At 44.2% G+C, this 25,020-nt stretch overlaps 1 protein-coding gene across 1 annotated transcript in view; it reads left to right on the forward strand.

Moving 5' to 3' along the window:
- The first annotated feature begins 7,800 nt into the window (after positions 1-7,800).
- LOC147619010 (uncharacterized) overlaps positions 7,801-25,020 on the forward strand; it is a 48,139-nt gene continuing 30,919 nt past the window's right edge. Inside the window, exon 1 of the mRNA XM_086774226.1 lies at positions 7,801-8,297. Coding sequence (XP_086630352.1) covers positions 8,159-8,297 — 139 coding nt within the window. The 5' untranslated portion in view covers positions 7,801-8,158. The remainder of the gene's footprint in view (positions 8,298-25,020) is intronic.

Genomic DNA, 25,020 nt, shown 5'->3' on the forward strand with positions numbered 1-25,020 from the left:
TTTATGATTGGCTCTAGGATAGGATTTGGAACATGCTCAGGAGGGGTTAGTGGTTCATACTTGACCACTTTCTCTAGTTTAGTCTATACCTTCCTCACAAGCCCTTGGGCTTACTTCATTCTCTCTTTCTCTAACACGGGGTTGGGACACTCCTTGAGTCTCTTTGGAAGGTTTTCATAATTTATGGGTTTTTTTTCTTTGGGATGAGTGGGTTTGAGCATGAGATCATTGGCTATCTTCGCAAAGAATGCGACTTCGAAGCTCTCATCTGAACCACTTTCAATGCTCACACCACCACTGCCCTTGGACAACTCATTTTGTATTTCATTTGTGTGTGCTCCTCGAGGTCTTCTTCTTCTAGATCTCTCACTCTGGCGCATTTGTCTTTTTAGGGGCTACTATAGCCTTTGGGGCTTGTGCCTCTAGCTTTGGCTGCCTACTTCGAAGCTGAATTCTAGGCTTTTTGCTTATTTGGCAGCCTTGGATGTTTCTTTAGATGCGACCAAATACCTAGAGGCACAAGCCTTTGGGACTTGCGCTTCTAGGCCTTTGGCTACATGTTTGAAAATTGAAGCCTAGGATTTCTGCTTAGTGGGAGCCTTGGATGTTCCTTTGGATGCCACCTTCATCTTGGCTTGGAGCCTTGTAATGGCATTAAGGGGGACTATGTAGATAAGTCCTCATATGCTTAAGAAGTTAAGGCTTGCCAAAGTGTTAGCAAATGCTTATACCACGAGGGCGATTGTCACTTTGTTGGAACAATCCTTGCAAGCATGGTCAAATCCGTACTTATAGCATGTGCCTCCATGAAGAATTACATTGGGGTTAGGCACAAGATTCACAGTGCTTGGAGCACTTGGGGGATTTGGTGCAAGGTCTTTGTGCATGCACTCCATAATACCGATAGGCCTTTGCATCAGGGGCTGACGTAGCATATTGTTGAAGTCTCTCACTCTTTGTTACACCATGGCTTTGAACAGAGGGGTGTATTCTATGGGTAAAGTCTCGTGAGGATACCCATAGGAGTCATACTATTACAGGTCTTGTTAGTCATATGATTCATAGCTCTCTTGTTCTTGGTTTTTTATCTTTGTTGGGCAAGGTCACTAGTATTGTTGTACTGTGGCATTGTTCTTGGAGAAATTGGCTTGGGTGGTAGTATAGAAGGTGGATATGGCTATTGTGGTGGTCTATCCTTACCTTGTACGATAAGGAGTTTTGATATGCAGGCACTAGAGCTTGTGCATACTACTGAGAGGAGTGAAAGAGACATGTTCCATTTGCCATAACTGCTTGTCGGTCATGATCACACCTTGGGATAATCCCAACTCAGGATCAATACCAAATGTTGAAACACTATGGCAACTTACATGTGGGAGCAAACCTTGAGTTTCCAAGGCTTGCTCCGGTTCTCATTCACTGAAGTTGCACCCATAAATAGGGTAGTTGAATGCCTTCTTCGTAAAATTTAAGACGATGTTAACAGAGCCTATTGGTAAATCCAGAGTTCGGAGCATTGTGGGCAGATTCTGTTCCCAGGGGTTTCTTTGTTCCTCTAGTCACGTATGTGTTTCATCGGCTCATTTCCTCCCAAAGCTCCTCACTTGAGGTGGATCCAAAGGAGTCTAGCCTTCTTAACTGGGGAACACTCTTTTGAGTTGTTTGTGTTGGGATCGAAGGCTTAGTGTAATGTAGGGGCCATGGACATGTGTAAAGAATGGGGCCAAGGGCTTATGGACATGTGCCTAGGCCTAAGTGTGGGCATGGGCACTAATAAGTGAGTTTGAAAAGGTGATGAGGTATATAAGTGAATTATAAAGCCCTAAACGTGTATATATATATATACATATATACATATATATGTGTATATATGTATGTGTGTATATGTATCTCTATATATGTATATGTATATATATGTGTATATATGTGTATATATGTATGTGTGTATACGTATATCTATCATATATCTATATATGTATGTATATACATATATATATGTATATATACATATATATATGTATATATACATATATATATGTATATATATATATATATGTATGTATATATATATATATATATGTATGTATGTATGTATGTATGTATACACACACACATATACATACATACATACATGTATATATATATATATACACACACACACGTATATACATATATATATGTATGTATGTGTATATGTGTATACACACACACACACACACACACACATGTATGTATGGACAAAACACTTGTTGTAATTTTTGGATAGTAAGATGAGAAGAAATCATACACGCATCAATGCAAAGATCTGGATTTCATCTTGAGTTCTGATTACACCTATACACTAGTGGATCATACTTGTGCTGATTCTATGGAGGATGTCTTGGATTTCGATGATAGTATTAGAAGTGGGAGTTCATGCATTTATGTTAATGATGTGACACATTTGATGTACATTTTAAGTAATTATATGCTAAGGACCATGCTTATGTGGTTCTATGTGATAAGGACCGTGCATTGGGTGATTTGCAAGATGTTTATCATGTTGATGGTTTTGGCCTTGCTTATATCTTGGCATGATTTATATTTGGAGGCATTTAGTTCTGCTTCTCATAGATACTCTTATGAGGTCAAATATCATATCTATGAGGCATTTCTGTTTGTTCATAGTGGATGTTTTCTTAACAATATAGGCTCAGTCTATGAGACATTCACATCTGGATACACTTGGGATGCTACATGTGTGATTATTATGCATACTCATGATGGTTGTTATGCACATGTAGATCTTGTCTAGAGAGACATTGATGTAGTGGACCATGCTTTGGATCATTTAGCAGATGATATATATGGTGAGGGCATCGATTCACTTATGATTGTGTATGATCTTGCCTATGAGGCATGTTTATTTGGCATTTGTGGATGTCATTATGACCCTATAGTCTATGGAGTCGAGACATTTGCTTTTGGATGCATCACATGTCATTTGGGATGCACGGTTTTTTATTATTATGAGACAAGCCATGTTCGCAGTTATGACCCTATAGTCTATGGAGCCGAGACATTTGCTTTTGGATGCATCACATGTCATTTGGGATGCACGGTTTTTTATTATTATGAGACAAGCCATGTTCGCAGTTATGGTTACTTGATGATAGAGGATGGGCGTATAAGCTTTTCCTTTGATCTTAGTACTCTTGGTGGCCACTTTATTGATCATTATGCATGCTATTATGATTCTCATGAAACTGTGAGACACCGACATTGGATGGTGACCTTCATGGAGTTTCCTTTGATCCAAGCGGTCATTTGGATCATCCATGCAAATCATTGCATGGAGCTTCCTTCAATACATGTGGTTATGCATGGAGCTTCCTTCAATACATGTGGTTATGCATGTGTGTATATGGATCATTGGTTGTTGGGACTTCCAGTTGACCCAGGAGTTTGTGTGATGATTGCAGATTCATGGCCACACTATTTTTTTGATCCAGGATTTTTGAGTCAGTCCATGCAGTTTTCCATTTGATCTATGAGGCTACAAGGATCTTATGATGTTGTTGTTATTTGTGCATTGACACCCGTGGTTTCCCATTTGATCATGACAATGACTTGGTTTATTATATGGCATCATGAATCATTGGGTACGTTCCCTAGTCTACGACTCCATATGTTGTGGGCTAAATTTGGCTTTTTGCATGACCACCCTTCAATTTCAAGGATGAACTCATTGTACGAGGGGATGGTTTGTAATGTAGGGGCCATGGACACATGTAAATAATGGTGCCAAGGAATTGTGGACATGAGGGGCAAGGGCTTATGGACATGCCTAGGCCTAAGTGTGGACATGGGCACTAATAAGTGTGTGAAAAGAGGATGAGGTATATAAGTGAATTTAAATCCCTAAACATAATTAACTCATACTAATCAAGATTTACAGTTTCTTGGAGCTTCAAGCTCTTAGCTATGGTGGTACTCCCATGAGTGCATGTGATCACTCCATTATAAGTGTGTGTGGTACTCCACTTGAGTGCAATCCTTCTCTCTCCTCTACCCCTTCTTGCACTTGGTGGGTTTAGCTGTGATTTGATGCACTATAGTTGTGTGAATTGATGCGCTACAATTAACTATAGTGCATCAAATCACACCTCTAGCTTGCAGGGTTTGAGGTGTGATTTGATGTGCTACAATTGATTGTATTATCGTTTCCAACAATTAGTCCACATAAGGTTAGTATCAAAGATCCTTGATGTTTCTAGATCAGGTCTAAAAATGGTTTTAGACAAGTTCTTTTTTAAATTAATGTTTCTTTTTGTTGCTAGGCTTATGTCTCCAAGTTCACGCCTCTAAACTCACATCTACACCGTCACGCGTGCCAAGACTCACATGTCTAGGTTCATATATCTTGACTCACATCTCCAAGCTCGGGTATGCAAGCTTACATGTCTAGGTTCATATATGCAAGTTCACACCTCTAGATTCTTACACTTTTTTGTATGTACTCGGCCATGTACTTCCCTTTTTTTTAATGAACTCAACTCATATACTTCCCTTGTATGACTACTTCGGGGATGAATTGGGCCTATGAGATAGGGTTGGTGTACATGTGTAGTTATTGGCTAATAAGTGTACTTAATTCTCCAATAATTACAAAGGATATGTATTTTTGTTGGAATTTGATGGTACATATTATATGACAAGAAAATCTTCTAAGGACATCGATAGGTGTGTCCATACAAGTCTTTATGGCAGTAATATAATTAGTCCTACCTCTAGACTTATGTCTCCAGGATCATGTTTGCAAGTTCATGTGTCGAGATTCATGGCTCACATGTCCATGCTCATGTCTGTAGATTCATGTGTCTAAAATCACATCTTTTTGTGTGGGACTATGAGCTCACGTCCCCTACTCGAGAGCTAGTTTGGCTTGCTTTTTGGTGGCTTTTTAGACTTGATAGGGTGTGTTAATGGTCATAATCATAATTCATAGTCGCGACGTGACTAATTAAGTGTCTTTTATTATTATTTTGATGGTTTAACATGCTTCTAATCTACCATTTCCAACAATGCATGAACAAAATTAAACAATATAAAATGCATGAATAAAAATTAACCATCCCACTCTAATTCAACCTAATGGAGCTCAATGCTTATGTTTTTGGAGTGGATTTCAGTCCTAATTACAATTGTTAAGCTAGTTCTTGGATCAAAGCAATGAAATCTAAGCTTCATTGAAATTAACCATCCCACACTAATTCAACCTAATGGAGCTCAATGCTTATGTTTTTGGAGTGGATTTCACTCCTAATCATGATTGTTAAGCTAATTCTTGGATTAAAGCAATGAAATTTAAGCTTCTTTGGGCTCCGATTTCATGCAAATAAGGGTTTTGCCCAACTAATAGATGGAAATAGAATGGCCTAATGTAAAATAAACTTTAAATCAAAAATCAAACACACAAATGAGCCCGCAAGGGTTAACATTCAAGTATCTGTTGGCTGATAGTTTACACAAGTGTAAGTCATAACTTGATATCCTACGAAACATGGGAAGCTCTAGGTAAACCAGACTTAGAGCCAAAAAATGCAAATGCTCATAGTTTTCATGCTAGTATGGTAAAGCATGAAGGTTGTTTAAAAGTTCAAATCCTTGTCAATACTAACCATGTGGCCAAAAAGGTATACGTTAAGAACATGTGTGATGTTGGGAAGAGCATGGATTGGTGCAGTTGACTACTCCCTACTACAATGGAATTCAAATCCAAAGGAAGGAAGGTAGAGCGATGGTACCACTTTGGTCCCCAATTTCTCGAAAGTGCTCATCTTTAGCAACTTAAGGTTGCACAAGCTCAAAGGATGATGATCAAAGAGGCCAAGAGGTCCACATGGTAGAAAGGCCAGTCATGGTAACAACTCTAATTGCTCTGGAGATATTCACGTAAAAAATGTTAGTAATTGATGATTAAAAGGTGTTAGTGCTAAAAAATCATTTCTAAACAATATTTTTAATGTGAAATATCAATTTGGTTTTTTCATGGTTGTGAATATTTTGAGATATTGATGCCAAAAAATGTGTCTTTGTTCAACAAATTTTATATAGATTAGTAATGTAGACTATGTACATGATGAGATAAAGGTAGTAACACATGCAATTTTTTTTGGCATGAAAAACCATGTTGGTTTATTATTTAGTACAAGATGATGTTAGAAGGATGTATGAGAGTTAGTGAAGGAGAAAAGAGGACTTTTTAGAGATTTCTCTTGGCATGAAAAACTAATTAGATTTTTCAGGTTTTGTTAGAGAGAAATAAAACTAACAAAGGGACTAATGGGCAGAGTCTTTACTCATTATCAATGATTTTTCTTGACAATACACAAGTGGGCTAAAAGCATAGCAAGGAAATGCTTCAACACAGTGATGATGATTGGGAGGAGGATGGCGTGGAAGAGCACAGAAGTTTGATGGGGATGAGCAGGTGATGAGCAAGTATGACAACATGAAGATGAAAGAGATAAAAGAAAAGAAGAAGGACAAAAGCAATTTAAATATGAAATATAATTAACCAAGTATGGGCCGTTGGTGATCATAAATATGGGTGGGTGACACATGTCAATAGGTCATTGGATATGCTTTTCACGCATGAACAAGTTATTCACTATACGTGTCAATAGGTTACTAGACATGCTTTTCATGTGTAAACAAGTTATTCACGACGCATGTCAACAGGTTACTGGATAGGCTTTTCATGCGTGAACAAGTTATTCTCATGACACATGTCAATGGTTCACTGGACAGGCTTTTCACATGGCACAATCTTGTCAAAAGCTGTGGTTTTTCATGTTGAAAAAATGTTAGTTCTTTTGCAATTAACCAGAATCATCTTGCTTTTTTTGCATTTTGTAGGCATACAATCTAGTACTATCCTTCTTTATGAGGGCCTCGCCGGTACCATCTTAAATATACCCTGAGCTAGAGTACTAGAAGGATGAAGGCGGAGCAAGGGAGTGGGTATTAGACAATCGTGGAGATGCATATATAGGTGGGTGTTTCTCTCCTTATTTAGATGAATAAGTTTACTTTGGAATCATGGTGATAGCTTTGTAACTTTGTTATCTTGATAAACACGTGGATTACAATGTGGAAGAGCTTTTTGGAAGAAGCTGTTGAAGCACTTGACCATTTCGGGAGATGTGGTGATAGACTTTTTTGCTTGGGACTAGAGACCTCGTGAGAGTTGTGAGAGATCTATAGAGAGACATAATATCTATAGAATCAATTTTAATTAACGAGGGTTTAGTGCTATTGAGCAAATTTTAATAGCTATAATGATGGATATATGAAGTTTTTTTGTGTTTGTACTCTCTTCTTCTCATGATCAATACTTAATTACGAAATTTATTTCTCGCAATCAACACTTAATGATGGGCATATATGCAACTCTTGTTTGTGTTTGGAGTCATTTCTTATCTCTCTCAATGGTTACTAATATCCTCTTTGTGATGTGGACGAAGTTTGTTTTGTGTTTGCATGGACACATATTGAGTGATGGGTATGTAAATGAAGAGAGAGAGAGAGAGAGAGAGAGAGAGAGAGAGATATGGAAACTGAAAGGGAGAAAGACATAGATAGGTGGGAAAGAGAGAGAGAGTGAGAGAGAGGACAATGAGAGAGGTAGATAGAGACATAGAGAATAGGAGGGGGAGAGAGAGAGAGAGAGAGGGAGAGAGCAATAGAGAGAGAAAGAGAGAGAGAGAGTAATATTTTTGAACATTAATAGCGAAAATATCAAAATTGAAAAATCTCGAAACTTCGAAGGTGTCACCTAGTATGTTGTTTTTGACTTGGCCGGATGTCCGCCCGCCGAATGGCTGAGTTTGGACTTTGACCCAGTTCACCTAGGGAGTCGCTTAGAGACAGAGTCGCATCACCTGATTCACCTCCTCCTCGTAGTTATCGCTTGCTCTCTGCACTCTGTTAAATTTTTTCTAGGGCAAAACTAGGGTTTTATTGTAACACCTTGCAGAAAGATTCCGGGGTTCTCAGTATTTCCGCGGAGGGGCAGACTCCAGTCACCTCGACCTGCTGCGTTTTCGAGGGCAAAAATTAGTGTTTTATTCTAGGTTTTTGGAACTTGTTGACAGACTCTACCACTCGGGGAAGCATGCAATCCTTCAATAGAATTAGGCAGCTGGATGCGTTTCCCAAGGTAAATGAGGACTTCTACAGCAGATCATTATCGGGCGGAGTTATCACGCTTATCTCCTCGGTGGTTATGGTGCTCTTGTTTCTGACTGAGCTAAGTACGTCCTTCTCTCGTGCATTTTTCTCTATGTTATAAACATTTGAACATGTATACCCGGAGTTACAGTAAATAACAGCTCAGCCAGTGTCGTACCTGTAGTAGGAGACAACACATACGTACATACACACACACACATACACATACCTACGCACGTACATATATTTGTATGCATATATACTTGTATATACCCGTACGCAAAAACATTTTGTGTGTGTGTGCGTGCATGTGCACATACAATGGAGTAACGGCAAGAGGTGTGTGTGTATACCATGGATTCAAGTCTTACATACCATGCACAGTTTGTGGGTGTTTGTGTACCGTGGAGTAATGACAAGATGCATGACTAACATTACGTGCATGTGCTTGCATGTTGTGTGTGTGTGTGTGTGTTTCATGAAGTATTGTCCAGAGGGTTTCAATTCTTACATCTCACGATTTATGCGGTAGATTGACAAGAGAGAAGAGAGGAGGGATATATTCTTACATAAAATGTGGTACATCAACAAGAGAGGAGTCAAGAGGGGAGATGAAAGCACTTCATACACTATAGCTAGGTTAGTGTTCAGACAAGATCAAGTCAATGAAGTTTATATATATTCTTTACTCACTATGGAGCCATGGATGGGATGCTTGAGGATCTTGATCATATGCTTAAAGCAATCAAGGAAGAGAGTGTGAAGGCTCAGCAAAAAGAGATGAGTAAAGGAGGGATGCTTATGTCAAGGAAGGTGATTGGATCTTTCAAAGATCAAGCAGCAGTGACCTAAGCCGTTTTTATGAGGTCTTGTCCAAGCTGGTACACAAATAAGGGACGTGTTAAAGTTGTTCGGAAGGTAGTGATGCCCGGAGCTACCTGGCCATTGGCAGTTCCACTCAATGTTCCATGCAGCATGTATCTCAACCTAATAAGAATGAACTTGAACAGCTGTTGGAGTTGTGTGGGTATCAAGAGAAGTTTATTGAGTGTTTGGTTAGGTGACGGAGTGTCTTCCTTTCCTGAATGTGATGCAGCTGAGGGTGTAATCAATCAGCAAGGCAAAGTAGATGTGTACATAACTTAGCTATGTTTTTGCCATGTGGTGTGCAATCAGAGTCTGAAAGTAGAAAGTGTGAGTATTTGCAAGAGTTTACTGCTGGAGAGTGAACCTACAGGAGAAAATTTGGATAGATTTTCTGGAGGAGGATTGGAAGGTCATTCCTTGACCTAACAAAGCACACTATTGGAATGGTTACTGTGCATTTGGACAAAGATCTTTGACTGGCAGATCTGTCCCTGGGCAATGGAACGGGTAGAATGTATGGATCTGAAAACTTGTGGTCTGATAAGTTCTTGTGTGTATATTGTTGAAAGTTCTTCAATGATGGTCTTAACACCCTAACTGAAGATGCTTATTAATTCTCTTGCTGATAATGCAAACGTGTACAAAGAGGGAACTAGTTTTTTGGTAGGTTACCTCCTCGATTGCGAGGTTTGAGATTGAAGTCTTGTTTGAAGGATGAAAAAAACCCTTTAAACTTATATGCAAAGTGATTCTTCTACAAATAATTTAGAACACTTGTGCCTATGTGCTAGGGTTTCAGAGATAGAAAAGAGTGTGGTGGAATCACACAAACAACACATGGGCAACTGCATTTGTGTTGGATCCGGAGTTCTAGGGAGGTGGGCAAGAGACAGACAATGAAGTGACAGAGGAATGGGAAAAAGTTTTGGGAAGATTCATTCTGATGCCCAACAAAGGAGGATTGTGAAGAACCAGCTTTTTGTATACAAGATTAGGTAGGGTAAATTTGGTTTTGCTGATGCATAAAGGGTGTGAGGGCAAAAGGACGAAAGGACTAGATGTGCGAGAGATAAGAGCAAAACAACACAGCATGAAATATGTTAGTGGTGAGTGAACATATGTACAAGAGCCCTCTGATGTGAGGTGACTTTGAGTAGAAAGACCAGTGCAGAAGCAGAGATGATGTCGGAGCTGAAGCACGGTTGATGAGGAAGGCTCGTGTCGATGCGAGGCAAAGCACTCCGAGAGGTGGTTGGTGTCGAAGGCTCGCATCGGTGGATGCAGAGGCACTCCGAGGTGGTAGTGGCAGCGGAAGATGAGGTGATGCAGGCTCTGGTGACAAGGGTGCTACGGTACCTGAGGTGAGAGAGGGCTGGCTTTGATGACAAGGGTGCTGCAAGACCTGAAGGGTGTAGGCTCTGGTGACAAGGGTGTTGCGAACTTGAAGGGTGTAGGCTCTGGTGACAAGGGTGTTGCATACCTGAAGGGTGGTGAGGAGCAGAGACGGTTGCTGTCCCGAGTGGTGCAAGCTCTGGTGACAAGGGTGCTGTGTACGTAAAGGGTGGAAGCCCAACAGAGTGTGTAGTGACAGATGCAACCACGTGTACGAGAGATAAAGATAGAGAGAGAGAGAAGGGAAAGAGAGAGATGGGAAATAGGGGTTTCACACAGTTCACCACTCTGAGCGGGGAAGAGGCCCCGCCTCCTTTTCATGATTTATTTCAGGAATAATCCATGGGCTTTTCCATGCTAGGATCAATACAACAAATGAAGACAATATCAAACAAGAGTGTTGATGTTGAGGTTCGGGCTAAAGTCGATGTCAAAGCACAAGATATCTGATGTCGAGCTCACCATGAGGGTGACCACAAGAGTCTTACACCGGGCTAGTACCAAAATCCAATGTCCCAAGTCTAAACCAGAAGGTCTCCAAGTTTGTAAACATGACTCACAGTAGATGTGTGTATCTGATGGAGTTCTCAATGCTCTGATCCTTTAAAATGATAGCTGATGCACAGGGTTGTGAGAATGCTGTAGGTTCAAAAGGCAGTCTAGCGGTTAGGCTAGGTTGGTGGCTTCTGATGGCTGCTTGCGAGACTGGTGAGGGAGATGTTGGCGTTGTTGTTGTCTGTGTGAAGTGCTGTTGGCGGTGAGAGGAGGTGCCAAAAGTAGAACTAGGTAGCTTTTGTAGGACAGCGCAAAGGCAATAGAGTTGAGCGTTGCAAGGGGGGCGGGGACAGAGCTACAAATCGGCGCAACACAAGTGTAGGGTGGCGGAATCAGGGCAGAGGCGGAGGTGGCGATGCAGAAGCTGTACAGGTAGTTGGTGGCGAGAGTGCATCATTCGCGTCTATTGGGTATGCCAGGTATTGGCCAGGTAGTCTGGAGCCCGGTGGACTATCACATGCCATAAATCCAAGCATTGTCCACGCGTAAAAAACAGCACACAAAGTCAAAGAAATTCAAACATACATGAGTATGCAATGCACAAGTAATGATCCTCCTGTCCATGGATTGTTCTGTCTGGTTTCATCGAAACCGTGTTGAGCCATCTGGTCACTAGGACCGCTTAGACTTTTCCTCAAGGCCATTTGGTCACTGGGACCGCTTGAGAGTTCATCAATAGTCATATGGGCCATCTGGTCGCATTGACCGCTCGACTATGAAATCCAATACAGTGATTTGGGCTATTTGGTTGCAATGACTGTCTGACTGTGAAATCCAATACAGTCATTGTTAGAAGTCATCTCCTGTCTAGATTTATACACCAGGGCCTTTGTTGTGGGTGTGCCCGCCCTTATGAGGTGTTTTATCATTTTTCCCCACTCTCCGTATTTTTCCCCTATTTTTTCCCATTTTTCTGAGGCTTGGGAGGGCTGCCAGGTGATGCCAGGAGCACTCTGAAGCTGGCCGACTGCATCTGTAGCAGTCGTGGGCTGTCTGAGTGCTGGCCGACTTGTTCTGTGCAGACATGGGGCACCAGATGCTGGCCGACTGCTGTTTTTCAGCAGTCGTGGGTTTTGTCCAGTCGTGGGCCTCTTCCAGTGCTGGCCGACTGCCCTCTAGGGGAGTATATATAGCTCCTCAGCCCCCATACCTCATTTGTATCATATTCGGGATCTTCTTGTGTATATCAGAGCAGAGTTACACGCCTACATCTCTCTCTTTTTGTGCTGTTTTTTCTGCCTGCGTTTTTTGCTCTTGTGTTCCCAGATTTGGTCATCATCTCCGCTGCATATTCTGACATGGTATCAGAGCCCTAGGCTCTAGATAGTTCTTGGGATTTGTGTGAGCAAGAGGGGGCTGTTTTGTGGCTGATTGGTGGACTGTTTTGGGCTGATTGGGAAGAGAAGGTGCAAGAGGAAGGCGGGCTGATTTGCTGGACAGCCACTTGCAGGTATCAGTTCTTCTTTGTTCCCACCCACCCACCCTTTTCAGAAGTACATCCCCGCTATGGCAGATCTGTTTGAGATGGCCGAGAGACATGTGAAGATCCCGACACTCCCCACGTTTCCGGTGGACCGTCAGTTGGACGGGAGCAACTACGGCATATGGAAGGTGATGATGGAATCCGTTCTGGAGTCCTACGATCTCGCCGATTTCGTCGTTGTTGGTGTTCCACGGCCGGAAGTAGAGGAAGGGGAGTTACCGTCAACCCGAAAGGACCGGGAGGCCCAGACGCAGATGTGGGATCGCGTCAACGCCAGGGTCCGTTCGTTTATTTTCCTCAACTGCACACCGCAGGTAATCAATCATGTCAAGCACATGACGCTGGCCAGAGGTATATGGCAGCATTTGGCTTCTCTGTACAACAGGGTATCACCCATGAAGAGGATTTCCTTGGAAGTACAGATGCGGGTTATGAGCCCTGCAAAGTCGTCGACGATGCGGGAGCATATTAACAAGCTGCAGGCTCTTCAGCAGGAAGTTCTTCAGGCTGGGAAGGAGATATCGTCAGAGGACATGGCCATCACGTTGCTGTCACATTTGCCCTCTTCGTACTCAGCATTTTACTCCTCTTTGATTACCAGTGGCAGGCTCAGCACCATCACGTGGGAGGAGCTTGTGCCCATGGTCCTGGACCAGGAGGAACGATTCACGAACCCTCCTCAGGGTGGAGGTTCGGAGGCCTTTACTGGCCAACAGTCGAAAGGCCGTAACTCGGGCAAGGGGAAGGCTTCATCGGAGAAGTCTTCTGAGAAGATGTCCGACGCTGACCGCGAGAAACTAAAGGCAGAGAGGACTTGTAATGATTGTGGCGAGAAAGGCCACTACTGGAGGCAGTGTCCCAAGCGGAAGACCGAGAAGGGTGAAGACTCCTCAGCAATCATGAAGACTCCGGCTTTTGTGCACCTGGAGGTGATGGACACCGATGCTTCATTTTCTTCAGGCAGGGAGGAGATTGGAGGATTCTCCGCAACGGATACTCGGGAGTGGATTCTCGATAGTGGTGCTTCCAGGCACATGACTCCTTCCCGTTCCGGTTTACAGGATCTCTGCAGGCTTTCTGGTCATATTCTTACTGGGGATACGTCCACTATCCCAGTTCACAGTGAGGGCAGGATGGAGATAGTTCCCGATGGCAGAGGGGGGAAGCTTTCCTCCCAGGTGTTGTATGTTCCGGCACTAGGTTTTCATCTGTTGTCAGTGCATCAGGTTTGCACGACTGGCGTACGGGTGGAGTTTGATGAGCATTTTGTTGCTCTCCGGGACAAAGCAACAGGCCAAGTGGTTTGGGAAGGTGGAGTGGAGAATGGAGTCTACAGGCTTTCAGCACTCTCTCTCCCAGGTCCTCAAGATTGTGATGAGTGGCAGTATGGTAATAGCTACTCAGGTGTGGATACGCTGCAGGTGCGAGCTTTCCGAGACCAGGTGGTGGATAGCTTGCCAGTAGATGGCAGCAGTTGGCAGGAACTTTCCAGTACTGAGGTTGGTAGTTCTTGTGTTCGTGAGTCAGAGGAAGCTGAACAGGTCACTTATGCTCTGATGTCTCGTAGTGTTCGGGACATAGAACTTCCAGTAGTTGAGGATGTTCTTTCCACAGGGACCTTTCGGAAAGCCAGGCAGGTGACAGGTGCTTACTTGCAGAAGGAGGTGGTTTCTCCGGGCTTTGTGGTTCCGGATTCAGAGGGGGTGGTTGACAGGTTTCAGAAGGCCTTGCGTGGTCTTCAGAAGGTTTCCAGGACTTGCTTGTGCACCGTAACAGGTGTTGATCCTTGTGAGCATTGTAGTGATTCAGAAGCTGTATGGTTCATGGATCTGGTTGATGGACACCGGATTGGACGGGAGCTTCCTGATGAGGCAGTTGAGCTCTTGGTTGCAGATGTCTCTTTTGGAGGCAGGATTGCGTTTCCTGTGGTTTCTGCGGCATGCGAAGGATCATGGACTCTTGTACACAGGAGGGGGATTGTTGGATGGAGTTCGACTCCGCGGTTGGAGTGACTCGGTTTGGGGAGGAGATTCGGACACGAGGGGATCTACTTATGGCCCCGGAGCAGTTTTACGGAGCAGGAGGAGGTTACATTGCAGGTTTGGGCTTCCACTGGAGGAACCCATGGTCATCCAGAGGCACTTTGTTCGTGAACAGATTGTTGCTGATGACATCTTGCTGGAGTTTTGTTCGACGGAGGATAGTACGGTGGACCTCTTCACGAAGTCGCTCTCAGGATTTGCTCAGGCGGCACCCCAGCTCCCAGTGGTTGGTCACACAGCCAGGAGCTGAGAGGGGGTGTTAGAAGTCATCTCCTGTCTAGATTTATACACCAGGGCCTTTGTTGTGGGTGTGCCCGCCCTTATGAGGTGTTTTATCATTTTTCCCCACTCTCCGTATTTTTCCCCTATTTTTTCCCATTTTTCTGAGGCTTGGGAGGGCTGCCAGGTGATGCCAGGAGCACTCTGAAGCTGGCCGACTGCATCTGTAGCAGTCGTGGGCTGTCTGAGTGCTGGCCGACTTGTTCTGTGCAGACATGGGGCACCAGATGCTGGCCGACTGCTGTTTTTCAGCAGTCGTGGGTTTTGTCCAGTCGTGGGCCTCTTCCAGTGCTGGCCGACTGCCCTCTAGGGGAGTATATATAGCTCCTCAGCCCCCATACCTCATTTGTATCATATTCGGGATCTTCTTGTGTATATCAGAGCAGAGTTACACGCCTACATCTCTCTCTTTTTGTGCTGTTTTTTCTGCCTGCGTTTTTTGCTCTTGTGTTCCCAGATTTGGTCATCATCTCCGCTGCATATTCTGACAGTCATCTGGGCCATTTGGTCGCGATGACCGCCCGACTGCGAAGTCCAAGATATCTGGCATCGTTGCCATCCAATGGGTCATTTGGCATCGTTGTCTCCCATATACAAATCTTGCTCCTTGGGCTTTTTGGCATCGTTGCCACCCAAACTAGAGCATGTCCAAATAACCATTATAAGCAGAATAATGATCAATTCCAGTTCAATATATATATATATATATATATATATATATATACAATGAAGAGGGCTTAGAGGTACAATTCCTCCCTCTTAAATCTTTCTTGATAACAAAAAGTCACAAAAATATGTTCCAATACAATCTATGATTGTCATATGTCATAATCATGGTTCTCATGTTACAAAACTGCTCCAATGCAATCTTTTGAGAAACTTCCTGGTAGGATGTCAATCTGATGATCTTTTGGTCTCTTTTGCTTCTTGATCAGGTCTCTTTATCTTCTTGATCTGGCAAGTTGGGACAATTTGCAGCCAAGTGTCCCTTCGTTCCACATTGGAAACATTCCCTTCTTTGGTATATTCCTCGAGCTGCTTGAGGGACAATCTTCTTCGAAAGAGTGGGGGTTTGTCCTCACTCCCATTCTTCTTCTCTTGTGACTTGGCTCTTGATGGGGATCGGTCTTTAAACTTCTTCTTTTAAGATGGATCTCGACTGTCGTTCTGTCTTGTCGTCCATCCAAGGTATGTACAAAGCCTCGGCTTGCAAAGCTTTGTCTTGAGCTTCTTCCAATGTTTTTGGCCCCATCATGTAAACTTCTTGCATAAGCTTAGGATGCAATCTATTGACAAACATACGCATTTCCAATAGTGCTGGAATGGGGGTATAGGAAGTAAACTTTAAAGAAAGTGCTGAAAAGCTGTTAAGGTATGATGCCACATTCTCACCAACTTTCTGGTTTACCTAATCCCATTCCTTCTGCATGTTAGCTTCAAAGTTTGCGGATAAAAACTTCTTGTTGAACAAGGTCTTGAAGTCATTCCATGTCTTTGGCTGGGTCCCTTCTTGTACTACTTGTAGCTACCAATTCAAGGCGGCATCCTTTAAGTGCATACGGACTGCGAAGTTTGGACATTTCAGAAAAGTCCTCACCTCCAAAGGCAACATCAAACTGTTTGATGAAAGATAGGGCTTTTTGGCTCTCCCGCTTTCCATAGAAGGTATCAAACTTTACACTTTTCTCTCCCGGCTTGAAGTCCTCTTTGCCGGTTGCTGGCTCCTTTGTCTTCTTCTCTTTTGCTAAGCCCGAGGAAGCTGCATCTGATAGAGCGGGTCTAGGGACAACTTCTCTGTGTCCTCCACAAGTGATGGATCGGGTGGATTTGGGTTCTTTTCCAATGGTAACCCCTTTACCTTGTAAATATGCTTTGGTGGCTTCCCCACCTTTAGCTTCAGTGGCTTGGTCTTTGATAAAGCCTTTGAACATCTGAGCTCTGTTAAAATATTGCATCTTTCTTTTATGCTATCGTGGAGCTGTCGGCCTGTTTTCTTACAGCCGACTGCTTCATGTACAAGTATATAAGAGGTGCTCCCTTTATTCATTTAACATATCAGTCCTTGCCCTATTTGCTGGCTCTTGTACTTTGTAACCTCAAGCTAATAAGCTCAGTTCTTGCTTGCAATCTTTCTCTCTCTCATGTTCATTGCTTCCGCTTGTGCGCATTCTTTCATGGTATCATTCGCCTAGGCTCTGGCTGCTGCACAATTTGTTCCTCTACGTTTTCTGCTTCCCTAAATTCTCCAGGCTGTAGATCCTTCAAAACAGTGGCTGCGTTTCTCTTTTTTAGTTGCATTTTTGCTCTACAAGCTCTCCAACTGCTGTCGGCCAGCCCCCAGGCTGCGTTTTCTTCTACAGAGGCAAGTGGAGGAGTTCTAGCTGCAGATTCAGTAAGTGCATCAGACAAGTGGCACATCAGCTCCTCTCCCTCCAAGATCCCCTCCCTCTTCCGGTAGGAGGTTCCCGGTGGTGTGTTTTTTGCGTTTCTTTTGCTGCTATCCAGCCCCCATCTTCAGAGGGGGCTATTAGTCCCTAGTTGGATCCTGTGGAAAGGTGCTTGAGAGAGCTTGTGGATTGCTTAGCTACAGAGGTTGTTTGAGACATAGCTTCTTTGAGGCAGACATGGGTCCCCCCTGCACGAACAAGGAGGACAAGCTCAGTGGTACAAACTATGATCATTGGAAGCTACAGATGAAGCTCTGGTTCACACACAAGGGTCTCTGGGAGATTGTTCAGGGCCACGAACGAAAGCCCGAACGCCCTACCAGCTCTAGGAAGTGGACTCAGGACCAGGAGGATGCCTTTCTCGCCAAACTTTCAGCTTGGGAGAATCAAGACTCAAAAGCTCACTCTGCATTTGTACGAGCCATCTCATCAGAGGTCTCCCCCGCCATGCAAACATTGGATTGTGCTGCTTCTGTTTGGAGAAAGCTGACAAACCTATATGCACGGGACTCTACAATGCGGTCTGCCAACCTATTGGGTCAGCGTGTGGCAATGGGTATTGCCCTGACCTCTTCTCAGTTAGTTGCTCTCCTCCTCATCAGGCTTCCTTCAGATTATGACATGGTTTCTCGAGCTTTGCGGGTTCAGATCACAACACGTTCCCTCGAGTTTGATGATCTGTGTATTGGAAGAGGAATCCATCCTGAATCCATCCTAGTTTCTCAGGGGAAATTGAAAGTTTCATCGTCTATTGGACTTGATCAGGCACTCTTGACAGTGCAGAAGAAAGTTCGGAGTCGGTGTTACAAGTGTGGGAAGAAAGGCCACGTGTCAAAAGATTGTCAGTCAAAGGACAAAGGCAAAGCCAAGGACAAGGGCAAGTCTTCCAAGAAGGGCAAAGACAAGTCACATGACACTGACACAGACTCGCCTAGTGACAACCCCAGCTCTCCCAAGGCCTTACAGTCTGGAGAGAATATGACTGGTGTCCTGCTCTGATCTTAAGGGCATCCCCCCGCGTGCTGTCTTCCAGAAACGGTTTGTGGGCGAGAGGGGGTTTTCAAAAGCTCTCTTATATTAAATCTGGAGCATGGGACCCGTGTGTCGGAGTTCCAAGTATAAAGACAGGCAAGTTCACTTGATGGTCCGGATGAGTACCAGGATCAACCAAGTTTCCTTCATGGTTTGGATGAGCTCCAGAACTATTGGTTAGTAGAGACTATGGACAGGGTGTGTTCCATGTTCATTTGTTCGAGGTTATTGGATGTGATGTGTTCACAGTTCTACTTTGAGTTTGGAGCCAAGTAGATTTTCTTTTGCTCTCTATAGTGGCATTATGTTCTCTGAAGACAACAAGCTGACATGTGTATTTTCCGAGGTGTACTCAGTACTGGCCATGCTGAGGTGTCCATGGTGTTGGGGTAAAGGCGTTATGCCCACCCTTATAGTGTGTACAAGCCCATAAGTTATAGTACATAGTACACTTAGTACTTTTAATGTACTAAGTGCACTATGTGTACTAGTGCAATATACATGTGTGATAGGGGAGTCACACACTCATGCTATTGATGAGTTGACTTATCCCCACAACTCTCTCTCTCTCTCTCTCTCCCTTGTTCTCTCTGTGTATGTCTCCCACATGAATCTCTAACCTAACCCTAATTCATACTCCCACACAACTGGTATCAGAGCTTAGTGATCCCTCCCTCTTCCCTCTTCTCCTTGATAGCAGGCACCGGCTCGCAGCAAAGTGTTGGTGGCCACAAGGCGTAACCCCACACAACTGCTCTCAGCTAGCAAGGAGTCAGGCGTAGCTAATCAAGCGAAGGCGTGCAAAAACGCTGGCCATTGATAGGCGAGTGTGGTAGCTCTACACGGCAAAGGCAGCAAAGTCGCAGCAGCTAGGCGGAGGTGGCAAAAGCCAGCGCATTCAACCAGACGTCGAGCGAGGAGCGAAGAGCAGGCGGCGCTCAAGTTAAGTGACGTGGAGTCCTAGCGCTGCTGGCGGAGAAGGCGAAGTGAGCGTTGGCGAACAAACGCTGGACGAAGGCTGGCGCTAGGCGAACGAAGTCCACAAGGCGGGCGTCAACCGTGCAAACGTGGCGAAGGCAGCAGCCGTTGAATCATTGCCGGCTTCATCGTCCGCTTCGGCAAGGACGGCTCTCGCCTCATCGATATGAGCGTCAAAGGCCAGCTCGACCGGATCGCCTCTCAGATCGACCTCGCAGACAAAGCTGCCGCCTTCTAACGTGCCACGGTAGCTCGCTGTACTAAGACATGTCCGCCTCTCCAACAGCCACGCTGCTACGACTCTCTCTGTACGACTGGTCAACAGTCCGCCTCCCCAACAGCCACGCTGGTCTGCCCAACCTCCTACTCTGCACAACTAGCCACGGGCGCCTCCTCCGTTTCAATACGACTGTAGAAGCCTGACGAGCAGCAGCATCAGACGTGCCCCCCCCTTTCTCCTGCAACAACTGAAATTCAGCTTGCAGATCAGAGAAATTCAAAAATTAAGAGGTATTTGCCTTCAATTTTGGGAATTTCTTATCAATTCAATCAATTGAGCAGGTACAGGTGCCGAATTGCTCAATTTCTGAGCAAAATTGGCAAAATTGGGTGACATTGGTCACAATCAGGATCAATTTGCAGGAAATTGGTCACAATCAGGATTAATTTGCAGGAAATTGGATGTCGAAATTTGGGGCTTTTGATGTAATTGTGCAATTAAGCACTCATACATGCTGTATGATGTGAAAAATCGCACATTTGGGCAAAATTGCAGCAAATTGCAGTGCAAATCAAGGGGCTTTTGTGCCGATTTGGTTGATTTGCATGCAGGCAATCGCATTTGATGCTGTGGATAATGTGTTGATGCCTTACAAGCACTCAATATGCCTATGAATCAAGGGGCTTTTATGTACTGGATGTATATGTGGCCAGGGGAAGCATCGTGAACACTCTGAATGCCTTCATGTGCGTCAATGTACCATGTATGATCAGAAATTGATCTTAAATCAAGGGGCTTTTCAAGTTCGTATGCTTGTTGAGCTTGGCAAAGCAGCAGGCAAGACATTTATGCCTTGAATCCTCAAAAATCAGGTTGCAGTCAAGGGGCTTTTGCCCAATTTTTGTTCGGGACTGTTTTATGCAGTGTTCGGGACTGTAAAAGTCTGATTTTTACTCATTTGGACAGCCAGGAGAGCATTTATTGCTACTGTACTTGCTGGTACAGATTTGGCACAGCTTTGTGCAAGTTTTGGCATGGCTGTACACTGTTTTGAGTGACCAAAAGGTTCAATTTCAGCTGCTGTACTTGCCGGTACAGGTTTGGTACATCATTGGTGAGCACTTGGTACTGCTGTACAGTACTTTGGAAGGGCAACAGAGCACATTTAAGGTGTTGTCCAAAATCTGTAGCAACCAGATTTTGGTGATTTCATCACATAAAGTGGGAGAAAAGTTGCATTTGTGCTTCCGCAGTGGGAGATAAAGCTTGGGAGAACAACTGTGAGCACTTTGTGTGCTTTTGGTGCAGTGTTTGCACATTTTGCAGGGAGTCAGGCATTGACAGGTTGCATATTGCTATGGCAACCACAGGTGAGAGCTCTTCATTGCTTCACATCAAGAAGCTTGAAGGCTCGCATAATTATGATATTTGGCAAACCCAGTGCTACAATGTGTTGCTCTAGAAAAAGCACCACAAGCCTATCAAAGAAAGGGGTGTAATGCCCGCTTCTCTTACTGCTGAAGAGTGGGAAGATATGGATGAGTTGGCAAGATCTACTATCATGTTGTCTGTGTCAGACTCATTACTTTTCAGCATTCGTGAAGAGAAGACAGCCTGGGGAATGTGGCAGAGATTGCAGGACTTGTATGCCCAACAAAGTGCCTCAAGCAGAGTGTATTGGTTGAAGAAACTCATAGGTCTTCAGATGAAGGAAGGGGCGTCTATGACAGCCCATCTAAATGAGTTTAATGGTATTGTCAGCCAGGTCATTAATCAAAAGTTGGCAATGGACGATGAGTTCAAATGCACTTTGCCAGAGAGTTGGGACACATTCAGGACAGCCACTAGCAATTCGCATGCTATGCTGTCATATGCAGATGTTGAGGGTGCTCTTCTTCAAGAAGAGATGAACAGGAAAAACAACTCTGTTGGAAAGTCCAATGCAATGAATGCACGTGGGAGATCCCAACAAAGGGGAAAAAGCCAAGAAAGGGGAAGGAGCAAGTCTCGCTCCAAAAAGGATTTGGAATGCCATTATTGTGGCAAGAAGGGACACATTAAAAAGCAATGCTACAAATGGAAAAATGATCAAAAAGAAAAGGGAAAAGGCAAAGACAAAGACAAGGATGAAGCCAAGGATGTAAAGCCAAAGGGCAAAAGTGGAGTCAAGATTGAAGAAATCAATGTGTCACATGCAGGTGGCAGTGAGGATGAGGTCCTATTTACTTCTTCACTTGATGCCCATTCACTTCTTACAGGTGGTCATGGTATGCACTCATGGATCATTGATTCAGGTGCCTCCTTTCATGTCACAGGTTGCAGAGACTTGTTTGTCAGGTATACTGCTGGCAATGAAGGAGTGGTTTATTTGGGTGATAACCATGCATGCAAGATTCTTGGCAGAGGTGATGTGAGGCTTGTGTTTACAGATGGCTCACAGCTTATGCTCCATGATGTCAGGCATGTGCCTGAGATCAAGAAGAATCTGCTTTCTACTGGACAGCTTGATGATGCTGATTATGTTACCACATTTGGTAGTGGAAAGTGGAAGATTAGTAAGGGCTCACTGGTTGTTGCAAGAGGCTCTAAGGTGGACACTCTTTACTTCATGCATGTAGGTGTTTGTCACCATGCTAATGTAAATGCAACCGAGCTGCCGGAAATCTCTATGTGGCATAGCCGGTTGGGACACATGAGTGTCAAGGGAATGGAGCAATTGTCTCGTTTGGGTTACTTGCCTTCTCTAAAGTTTTCAAGTTTTCAGTTTTGTGAGCATTGTATATATGGTAGGCAACTACAGTGCCCCCACAAGAAAGCTCTTGGACAGAAAGATGCTCAGTTAGAGCTTGTGCATACAGATGTATGTGAGATGCCTCAGCTTTCTTTGGGAGGGGCAAAATACTTTGTGTCTTTCATTGATGATGCCACACGTAAGGTGTGGGTCTATCCTCTTCGTTTGAAGAGTGATACATTCTCAGTGTTTGAGAAGTTTGTTGCTCTTGTTGAGAATCAAACTGGCAAAACACTGAAGGCTTTGCGTTCCGACAATGGTGGAGAGTATATGTCCAAACAGTTTCAGGACTTTTGTGATGCTAAAGGCATCAAGAGGGAGCTCTCTACTCCTTATGATCCTCCACAAAACGGGACAGCAGAGAGGATGAACAGGACCATACAGGAGAAGGTCCGTTCTATGTTGTCACATGCTGCATTACCTCATGGTTTTTGGGCTGAAGCTGTTATGACAGCCGTTCACCTTATAAATAGGTCACCTAACACGAGGCTTGGTGGGAAAGTGCCAGAAGAAGTATGGAGAGGGAAGCCTCCGTCATACAAGCACTTGAGAGTGTTTGGTTGCGTTGCGTACGTGCACATACGCAGGGAAATGCGCACCAAACTTGATCCTAAGTCTCACAAATGCATATTCCTAGGATATGGTGACAGAGGTGAAATGGGGTATAGACTTTGGGATCCCATGAATAGAAAGATCATACGCAGCAATGATGTCATTTTTGATGAAACATGCATGTATAAGGAGCCTGCAAGGCAACAGGAGCCTGGCAGAGTCATCTTTGATGATGATGGACATCATGGACAACAACAAAGGGCTGTAAATCAGCCATTACAGCAGGAAAACCAGCCCTTAAATGGTGCTGAAAATGGTCCAAATGGACAGCCAGACATGGCAGAAGATATCCCTATGGATATACCACAGTTAGAGGAGATACCGGGCATGATTTTTCAGCCTTATGGCATGGAACAAGAGCCACCAATAGGCGATATGCAGGCTGGACAGCAACCTGCAAATGATGGTCATTGGGTACGGAGATCCACAAGACCCTCCAGAGCCCCTGACAGGTTTGTTCCAGGGGTTGACTACTTGATGCTTACTGACTGTGGGGAGCCCTCATGTTATAAGGAGGCTTTACAGAGGGCAGACAAGGCTCTATGGGAGCGTGCCATGAAGTCAGAGATGGATTCTCTGCACAAAAATGGAACATGGAAGTTGGTGCATTTGCCTGCAGGCAAGAAGGTTTTGCCATGCAAGTGGGTTTACAGGCTCAAAGTTGCACCTGATGCAAAGCCAAGGTACAAAGCCAGGCTAGTGGCTAAGGGCTTCAAGCAGGAATATGGTGTGGACTTTGATGAGATCTTCTCTCCAGTGGTCAAAATGACCACACTTAGAGCTGTATTAGCTTTGGTTGCTCATGATGATCTGGACTTGATTCAGATGGATGTGAAGACTGCTTTTCTTCAGAGTGATCTCCATGAGGAGATATATATGCAACAGCCAGAGGGTTATGCAGTAAGTGGAAAGGAGAAGCTTGTATGCAAGCTGAAAAAGAGTCTTTATGGGCTCAAACAGGCACCAAGGGAATGGCATCATAAATTTGATACATTCATGAAATCCCAGAATTTCAGGAGAAGTGACATAGATCACTGCTTATACACCAAGAAAGCTTTGGATGGCAGTCTATTGATCCTCATCTTATATGTTGATGATATGTTGATTGCCGGGAAATCTCGTAAAGAGATGGATGCCTTGAAGAAGAGGCTGCATCAAACCTTTGATATGAAGGATTTGGGTGATGCAAATCACATTTTCGGTATGCGGATACTTCCGTCGGGGATAGGCAAAGGTTGAAGTAAACCTTCCTTCTTTGTATGGGGAACCTTGACTTTTTGACAAATCTTACAGGCTTGTACATGTGCGTAGATATCACGCCTCATCTTTGGCCAATAAAAGGACCGTTCTAATTTCTCGAGGATAATGTTGATACCCCTATGTCCTCCAACTAAGGAGTCATGGGCATCGTGGAGAAGAGCGGAACGCTTTTCCCGAGTAACACAGAGACGGTTCTTGTAGAACAACCAACCGTTCTGTACTGAATAGTGGCCAGGCTCAGAATTGAGGGCCAAACTGTACTGAAGAGTACCAAACTCAGGGGAGTTGACATATGGGTCTTTCATACTAAGTCCTTCCCCGTGATTTCGAGAATTCTTGGATTGCTTGGATGCTGGACTTTCGACTAAGAGCATCTGCTCTACTGGGTTATGCTTACCAGGGATGTATTCAATCATGCCTCCAAACTGTTGAAAGATTTGACTCCATTTGGCGTGTCGATCACTCCACTGGGCACTTGGCATAGTCTGAAGCCACTTAAGTGCTTGGTGGTCTGTTTTCACTGTGAAAGCCTGCCTGTCTATAAAGAAAAGGCTTCCAATGCTTGAGCGCTGTGATCACACCCAAAAGCTCTTTGTCATATACCGAATAATTCTTTTCGGCGACATTCAACTTTCTACTGTAATATGCCACGGGTCTATTGTCCTGCTGGAGGACTGCACCTATGCCTACATTGCTGGCATCGGTGATGACCTCGACAGGTTCGTCCCATGATGCTAACTTTAATAGAGGTGCTTTTGAGGTAGCTTTTTGGAGTGCACGGAATGCATCAAGCGCCTTGCGTGTAACTGAGACTTTCTGCTTGCGAGTCTTCACCCCCTTGAGCAAGT

This window comes from Cibotium barometz, chromosome 34, assembly GCF_041138505.1.
Source record: "Cibotium barometz isolate CiBa-2024 chromosome 34, ASM4113850v1, whole genome shotgun sequence".
In the NCBI taxonomy this organism is placed as follows: domain Eukaryota; kingdom Viridiplantae; phylum Streptophyta; class Polypodiopsida; order Cyatheales; family Cibotiaceae; genus Cibotium; species Cibotium barometz.